Source organism: Diceros bicornis, chromosome 38 (assembly GCF_020826845.1).
Source record: "Diceros bicornis minor isolate mBicDic1 chromosome 38, mDicBic1.mat.cur, whole genome shotgun sequence".
Taxonomy (NCBI): Eukaryota; Metazoa; Chordata; class Mammalia; order Perissodactyla; family Rhinocerotidae; genus Diceros; species Diceros bicornis.
This window is the reverse complement of record NC_080777.1, coordinates 16,809,355-16,818,347: the sequence shown is the minus strand read 5'-3', so window position 1 is coordinate 16,818,347 and position 8,993 is coordinate 16,809,355. Positions and strand designations below refer to the sequence as shown.

The window sequence follows — 8,993 nt, the reverse complement described above, 5'->3', positions numbered from 1 at the left end:
GGCTGTGCATATCCATAGACTATTTCTAGGACTGCTTAAAAACAATTTTTATGTGATTGCAAAAGAGAAGAAATGCTTGAGATCTGTTTTTGTAAGTTTCTGACTAGAGCGTTAGACTCCTGGGCTTTGTCAGAGACCATACCAAGCACCATGACACACACATACACACACACCCACAGTTGTCTGAGCTGTGTTGCTACTAGGTATGTAAAGATGGCGTCATGCCAAAACACCAAGGGATAAATATACCTGAGTGACTCCATCCCTAAGGTATAATCACAAAAAATTTTGAAAATTTCATCGATATCGTGTTAATGAACCTATGCAGAAAAGATCAAAAGGTGAATTATTTGAAGAGAAGGATTCTGAAATAAAATGGAACCCCTAACTGCACAGGTGCCAAAAAGATTTTAATAACTAAATAAATAAAATGAGAAGTGACCAGAGGAAGATGAAGTTGGCAAGAAAGTAGAAAGGGGTTCAGGATATTTTAGCATCTTTTAATAACTGACTTAACTTTGTTAACTAATTATCAAAAACTCATATGTATCACTCATAAATGTTTGCCTTTTTAAGATGTATTGAATATGTTGATAATTTTGACCTTATTCTTAAAGTACAGGCTCATGCCTCACAAGAAGGTGATCAAACACGAAATCCTTAGGCAGGCAAATATTCTCAATTATGAAGCCTTCATTTGCTAGGGCGAATTCACTTTCCCAATTATGAAAATAAATGTGAAAAAGACAGAGTGTTAATTTTTAATAAGTATGAGGTCACGACATGTTTTATTTTCATCTGAGAAAGGCTATGGGGTTCTTTAGATCTATAACTTCTACTCATTTTTTCAGTCTAATTGCTATGTACAAAAAATGATGAAGCTTGACTGGAAAAATATCAATTCACCACTTTAATATTTCATAACAATGCATTCATTATGTCTATGTATATGATTCAAATTATTGCATAGATAATGATTTTAAAGGGTTCCAAATAAAATGAGACTCAAAAAGTTGAATTACGGGCAATTCCAGATAATTATATCATTATCCTCAAATATCTGGTTACCTCAAAACAAATATATATTGAAAATTTCCTTAAATATTTGGATAAATACTCCAGGTTTTACTCGACATTAAACTTGGCAGTTGAACTATTTTGCTCTGACTTGGTCTTTTTTAAAAAGTTTACCTTTTTTGTTTATCTAACTTGCCTTAAAAGAGAATGTTAAGGAAAAGGAATTCTAGAAGGTTGGCTTGGGTTTCAAGTGGAAACTTACCTCAACACAGAAAAACAATATTTTAGAACAAATGTGCAGTGAAAAAGTATAAACATTTTAATAAAATTTTTATCTTTAATAAAAATTTTACCATGTACCAGAAATCCTTATATAAAATTTCATTTAAATTTTCACAGAAACTCCTTTTAAAGTAGGCATTATTTTTCTTTTGTAATAGTTCACAAATCTGAGGTTTAGTAGAAGAAGTATGTTTCCCAAGGATGCATGAGGAATAATAGCAGATTTAGGGTAGATTTCCCATATAGGATTTTTTTTGACCATAACATATATTGCCGTTAAGATTTAGGTGTCTGAAATAACAATTTTTTTTTTTGTAAAAAATGAATGTGAAAAGGTATGTGTGCATGTGTGTCTGACTGTGTTTATCCGTATAAGCATGCCATCACCAAGAAACCAAGGTAGCTTTTCAACCATATCCCACAACAGTGACCCATAGTTTCACACTCCATTTTTAAGAGGGTCCTTGGAGAATTGAATTTGATGAATGTTCCAAGCCCAGACACAGTTATAAAATTCCCAATCTTAGACTCCAATTTTATCTAACATTGGCCAAACAGAAAAAAACAAAAGTAAAGTGATTTTCCTATAGAGAAATTCGTTGCATTTTATTATAGGAACACAAAATGTGAAGGATTTCTCTCTAATATAGTTCAACAATACAATTGAAAGCAAGGAAAGCATTTAAAAAGTTTTTCTCTATTGTGTTTTCTGTTAATTTTTGTCATTATTTCAAACTTTCATAAAACCCCAATTACTGGATTTGACAATGCATATTAGCATCTTAAAATTAGTATCAAAGGCATTGTAAATTGTTTTTATGTTGTAATTTCTTTAAAAGCCAAATACGTTGTGTAAATGGACAAGAATTGAGCAAACCACAAGGAAATCATTTTTCAAATGGGTACAGAGCAATTCCTTCTGAACCACAAATAATAGGTAATAAACTTGGTCAGGTTCAGGAAAAAAAACATATCGAGCTACTAATACATTAAAATGGTAAAAATATAAATTTATGTATGCATTTTTATTTTAAATTTGCTATTTTATTTAATTTTATTAATTTTGTCTTTTAAATTTGTCCTTTTTTACTATTTTTTTCTTTTATTATATGAGCAACTTGCCAATTTGGAGGGTGAACTATACCACATTCAAGATTGTAGAACATATTTGTCATAGAAAACATTGAATAGTGTTTCCCTGCATGCATGAAAAACAATAAGGGATATAAAATAAACAGGTTTCTCTTTCTAAAAACCAAGAGTTATTGTTAAGAAATGTTGTTAGGTGAACCAAAAAAATAGACTCTTGAAAATTTATTCCTTGATTTCTGCCAGCAAAAGATTTAAAAATAGAAATTATAAATTTTTTGTTTCAATGACATGTTTGTTATAACATTGGGCTTTAGATAAAGAATACCTTTAAGTGATAAGTGTAGACGATTGCTACATTTGGCTGAATTTTGTTGAATATCATGTTGTAATTTAATGATAGGAAAGTCTGCCTTTAAGATTGATTTATAGATTTCTTAAATGAATAAAGACAAAAGAATCATCAACAAAAAAGAGCTGAATCTGAAATATCTTTCATGATTGTGATAGATACCCATGGCTATTTAGAAAACTCAGATATGTAATCTCTTAAGGGCATAATATAGACTGCAATTGGTACAAAAATATTTTAGAAATCAATTGAAGACCATGAGTTTTAACTTCTTGACAGCATATAGTTGACTTGTTCTAAATAAAGACATTGTTGTTCAATCTCAGTGATTAGAGATGGATCATTGACTCGGGAAAAGCATTTGCATCCTGAGCACAGGATAAAGGAAAGTACCAAGGAGAGAAAATAACTCTGTGCTTGAAGTCAGGACTGCGTCTAGAATGGATGAGGCCCTGGGAGAGTAGGTTTTACAATCCAATTCTGTTGTCCCTCTTCCTATCAGGCATTGTGGCATTTGATTTCTTAAGGTTAACATCGCCTACTATCTGCACAGGACGCAGATCAATAACAATGTCTCCCTTGTTTAAAGTTGTCAGAACATCGGGAGACATTGTGGGAACCAATTTAGTAGCCAGAACCACAATGCGCAGTTTATATTTTTGAAAAAGTCTATGTTTCAAGCTCATAGGAAGTGTTCTTTTGTTTCTTGTTCTTCTTTTGAATGGAGAAGAAAAACTGGCCAATTGCCATTCTTGCTTTTAAGAGTAAGTAACCATCAGAGGGGGCTATAAAATACTCAATGACAGTAAAGACTGCAGCTCAGATCTACCAATAGCTGATGTTAGCAGCTTGGAAAGCAACCAATCTCTGAAACAAGATGGGAGGAGTGATCAAAAGTAAGGAAGTAAAAATTAAATGGTAGTGCTGTTTTTCAAGGTAATATTTATATAATATACTCTTCAATGAAGACAGAATGCATTAAAATGTTAGGGCATTAGCAAAGATTGCCAAAAAATATCTAAAACTAATGGGCATTTCCCTTAAAAGAAGCTAATCTAATTAATCAAGAAAAATGCACAAAAACATTTTAAATGTGTTTTGAAACTGAAGAATGTCATGCTAATCTATGACAATTATGTACTATTAATTGGGTTTTAAAAACTATACCAGTAATAAAAAGCATAATTTTGTCAATCTTTTAACTACTAATGAAATATAGATATACATAGAGATTTCTGAAATATGGATATCAAAAGCTCATATTAATGTAATTTTAAATACTGTTCTTATGAAGCTATATCACACTAATGAAATTAAAATATTTATTCTAATAGATGAGGCAAAATCTTTTAATTGACTCACATACTTGTTGGGGAATAGTGTTGCCGTATTGTAGCAGTTATGGGCTTTCAATTATTTTCACTTTTTAATCATAAGCTTACTTAGTTGTTGAGTGCATCATTAGTAAGAAAAATATCCACTTTGAATATCACTAGATTAGGCAAAATTGTATGTACGCCTGCTAAACTGGTCAGTTTACCTTTTGAAATTTCAGTAAAATGTAGCTTCTCTCCTTCACTAGACCTATGTGAAGTCTTGAAATTTATATTGAATATAAAATCTTACTAACTCTTAAATGAAATTTTATAAAAAGAAAATCTCCCATCCTGCTTGAAAGTCTAGCTGTGCACAGAGTGAGTCACCACCACTTACTTCTTCCTTGATATTCATTGTCATCTGACATTTCACACGTTCGGAATGTAAATTCACATACTCACCAGTGGGCCCAGCGCACAACCTTTGGCCGTGCATGCTTGGACTCTGAAGGAATGTAAGCTCCAAGGAGCAAATCCGTAAGCATGACAGCTGAGTTCTGAGGAATTGTGAATTAATATCCCATCTAGATAGAGTCCATAACTTGTAATAACACCTGGGAAGATAATAATTGGCTTTTAGTAATAATACTAGACAACAGGAAAGAATGTCTTAAAGAAAGCAAGTGCTTCTTGATGTGATTTCTAATTTCCTGGAATTACTGAATCACAGTGACTGGTATTTCCCCTAGGCTAAACCGTGTCTCTTTCCAAAGGATAAAACAGGCTTTAAGCTCTGGAATATCAAATTAAGCTAATTAATATAGAGACTGAAAGAGAACCCAAGAGTCCCACTATGGGAATCTTTCTATGGCATCACATTAACCGCTGTCATTTGTGTTCCAGATCCAAAATGAAGAAATTACTTACATTTATAACTTCTATGGCTTTCTAAAATGAATCCTTGATAAATGTACTCTAGAAATGGAATGCCCTTATTTGTCAATGCATTGTACGTTACTCAGGATGTGTCGGGCACTGTTCTAAGCACCCGATGTGGATGAACTCTTTTTTAACTCTCTCTTCACTGTACTATTATAAAAGAGGCAGTATTATTATCACCATTTTATAGATGAAGAAATTCAGACAAAGACACGTTCGGGAACTTGCTCAAGATCACAGAGCTGGCAAGTGTTGGAGTCAGGATTTGAAAGGTGATCTGGCTCCAGAGCCCATGTTCTCAACTACAACCTTAAATCACCTAGACATAAAAGCCTTGCACAAATTACATTCATGAGACACTCATGAATGGGCTAGAGAAACTATCATTTGCTAGTTTTAATGATCAACTAAAGTTTATTTCAGAAGGAAAGTTATGTGTATTTTCATGAAATCAACTAGTAGAGAGAGGAGAAATTGAATGGCTATTGAATATAATCATTTGATTTACTTAATCAAGACATTTTCATTAAAAGGAAGTTAGGTATCTATGTTCACTGGAAATATAGAATCCCCAAACTGATTAAACGTTATACTGTGGGAAACAAAACTTTGTTTACATGCTAAATTAGAACCTCTTTCAAAGTAAAATTAATTTCACAGTGGCCTCCTGAGTGCGTTCTCGAGGAATTATCTTAAGTGTTTTTCTGTCAGATAGCCTTCCCCAAGGACAGAAGTTGGGTGCTTCCCCCATAGCACACAGTACATCTCCATCATAGCCATTAGCCACTCATCACATTATTATTATTCTTCATTTAATTGCCTGATATCCCAAATGGACTGTAGGATCCCCAAGACAATCTTGACTCTCCCTCATGTGTGTATTTCTAGAGCTTACCATCATGCTAAAACATAGTAGGCACTTAATAAATGTTAATTAAATGAATAAATTAATGAACACACATTAATTAACAACACGTAAAAATATCAGCATCCAATATAGAGTGAAAATTTAAGGCTACAGAGAAAAGAGATACCTAGATACCTGAAATATGAAAAGAGACTTGCTAAAAAGATGATATTAAAGCATAGCTCAGAGACAGAGGATATGGAAAAGGAATGAGTTTTGAAACAAAAGACTCTAGCCAAGTCAAGGTCATCAAGGAAGGTCATCATCAAAGTCAAGGTTTTAAGGGCTTCCAGGAGGCTTAACTCTCAGCTTTATGAACACCAGATTTGGGCTTGTTAATGTCCTGGAAGTAGATCAATCCTTCATCCATCGGCATATTAGAGATAGCATTGCCTGTGGGACCATCACATCAGGAACTCTTTCCCCAAGCATCTTTCTCTTCTGGTAGGGGATTGCTTACCTCTAGAACCTGCTCACGATGGTCTGGCAGCACCATTGTCTGTGAACTTATAGAATGCTCCACTCATTGTCAGGATATCTCCCATAACATTGCTGTTAAGAAATCAGTTTATAGCCAAAGAAGTAGGGGGCGAGCTAACACCATGGAACTTATATTATAATATATCTCATCACCCCATAGCCTGAGAGATTGCTGGAATAGCCTCTTGAAGCCTACATTACAGCTCAAACTGAGTGATAACACCTGTGGGTTCAGAGTTCCTATAGGATGCTGCATCTGCTTTGAACTAGGGACCGATATTTGATGCTCATTTTTCTATAGTGAGAAAACAGGGGAACGAGAATCGAGAGAAGGTAGTCAGAACGTTTCCTCTCACTATTACATTTAATAAGCAACACAAAATATTTTTGTTTTCTCTACCAACAAAGAGGAATGCTTATGTCATGGGTTTCAACCAAAGTACCACTAAATTAGAAACTGGGAATATTACCTGGCAGTTTGGGATCCTCATGCAACTATACCAATAGGCAAAGAAAAAGTACTATCTGGAAGGAGAAATTAGCTTCCTGCTGCATGCTGACACTCAGGACATTCTCAAGGGCATCTCTTTACCTGACCAGGTCTGACCGTATAAGGATTGAAAGTCTACAGCAACCCAAGCCAGGACCGCTAAGGACACAGACCCTTTAGTAACAAAGGTTTGGGTTGCCTTACTAGGTCAAGAATTCCAAACAGATGAGCTACTGGCTGAGGGCAAAGGGAAGAAGTTGTAAATACCAACTATGGCCTTAAACTAGTTATAGAAACAAGACTCGTAGATGTTATCGTGTATTACTTCTTGCTCATTACATAGAGATTTGTATGTAACAACTAATTTTTCCTCTCCCTTTTCCCTATTGATTTATATAAAGAAAGTGGGTGTTAATTTACAGTTTAGTTTTTAAGTTGCAGGATATCCAGGTGGATTGTGTCTAAACTGAAAGGGGAATTAATACCACCCAGATATGAATATGGTGATGGAAGGTAAAGGCATCTCCGTTCGTATAAAGCAGAGTAGTATCACGTTGGGTGGAAGCATGCAATGATTACTGTTGGCAGTGGAAGGTAATGGAAGGTAGAAGAGTGCGCGCATGGATGCTGAGTAGCTAAGCTGGTCATTCATCCAATTCATCTGGTCACAGCCCCGCATCCACACTTCTGTAGTCTGCTCTGTATGCTGAGCCCAAGAGCCCATAAACCACATTTCCAGCTCTCTTGCTTGTTGGTTTCCTACCAGGTTTCACCAACAGGAGGCACTGCCAGAAGGGCAGAAGCAGGAAGAAAGAGAACGTCCAGTTTCTAGCTCCAGGAGCTGAGGCCTCTGCTGACTGTTGCTAGGTCAGCAGAGGGGCAAAGTAGCTGTGGCCTCAGGCGGTCCAGGCAGCAGAAGCGCCTCTCTTCTGCGTCTTCACCTTCTTCGGCAGTGGAATCTCAGCGGCACTTCAGCTCCGGCTGGGGCAGCGTCTCTTGATGGTTCAAGCATCAAGTGGCAAATCCAGCAGCAACCAGCAGAGGCGGCAGCTTTGCGGCTCCAGCCCAGCGAAGTTAGCCGCTCACGGGCACTCACCCTGTCTGTTCTTCCTGTTCCTTGTTCCTTTTGTTCCTCCAGCTCTTCCAACCCATTTGTAACCAACGCTTTGCGTTATATATAGTCTGCCATATGCCTGCCACATTTTCTGTTCCACCAATTACATCTTGATCAATACATCCTTTAGGATCAAAGCTTTTTTTTTATTGAAATGAGCTAATACTTTAATAAAGCTACGACTAACTGATTTTCTCTCTTTTTTTTCTTTTTTTGGTGAGGAAGATCAGCTCTGAGCTAACATCTGTCGCCAATTCTCCTCTTTTTGCTGAAGAAGACTGGCCCTGAGCTAACATCCGTGCCCATCTTCCTCTACTTTATACGGAACGCCGCCACAGAATGGCTTGACAAGAGGTGCATCCATGTGTGCCAGGGATCCAAACCCCTGACCAGCGGAGCACGTGCACTTAACCTGTACGCCACTGGGCCGGCCCCCGATTTTCCTTTTTGAAGATAACTTTGTACAGTTTCCCTTTCTGAAAGCAAGTCCATTTCCCTTATTTCCAGATGTTTGAGAAAGAGTCTTCATTTTCTATCAGGTACCACTATGGCTCCACAAAAAAGTACAGCTGACAACATCCGTTCTGCTTTATTCCAGTGTAATCATCTGTGGTAATTCTAAGAATACTTACAGAAAGGACTTGATTTAATGCCATCTAATACTTGACACACAAAAGCACAAAGGAATTAAAACTATGAGATGAAAGATACACAGTGAAAACCAACTGGTACATAGAAACTATAAGAGAAGAAAAAAATGGATAAAATCACAGTAATAATAATGACAAGAAATTATTATGTGCCAGGCACTCTGCTAAGCAATCATTGAATCCTCACCAAAAAAATCTTATGTGCAAATACTGTGTTGCAGAAGCTCTTAAAGAAATTGTTAAGACCCCTGAAATGCTATCATCTACTTGACCTGCTTTCAACATTGAAATAGAAAGTACCCAAATCAATATTTCCTTTTTCTTCCATAATTGGGGAACAGAGAATTTCTTTTATGC

At 35.9% G+C, this 8,993-nt stretch overlaps 1 protein-coding gene across 1 annotated transcript in view; it reads right to left on the bottom strand.

Moving 5' to 3' along the window:
• Positions 1-8,993, bottom strand: part of USH2A (usherin) — a 747,185-nt gene that overhangs the window by 313,249 nt on the left and 424,943 nt on the right. The window contains exon 35 of the mRNA XM_058533703.1: positions 4,519-4,670. Coding sequence (XP_058389686.1) covers positions 4,519-4,670 — 152 coding nt within the window. The remainder of the gene's footprint in view (positions 1-4,518; positions 4,671-8,993) is intronic.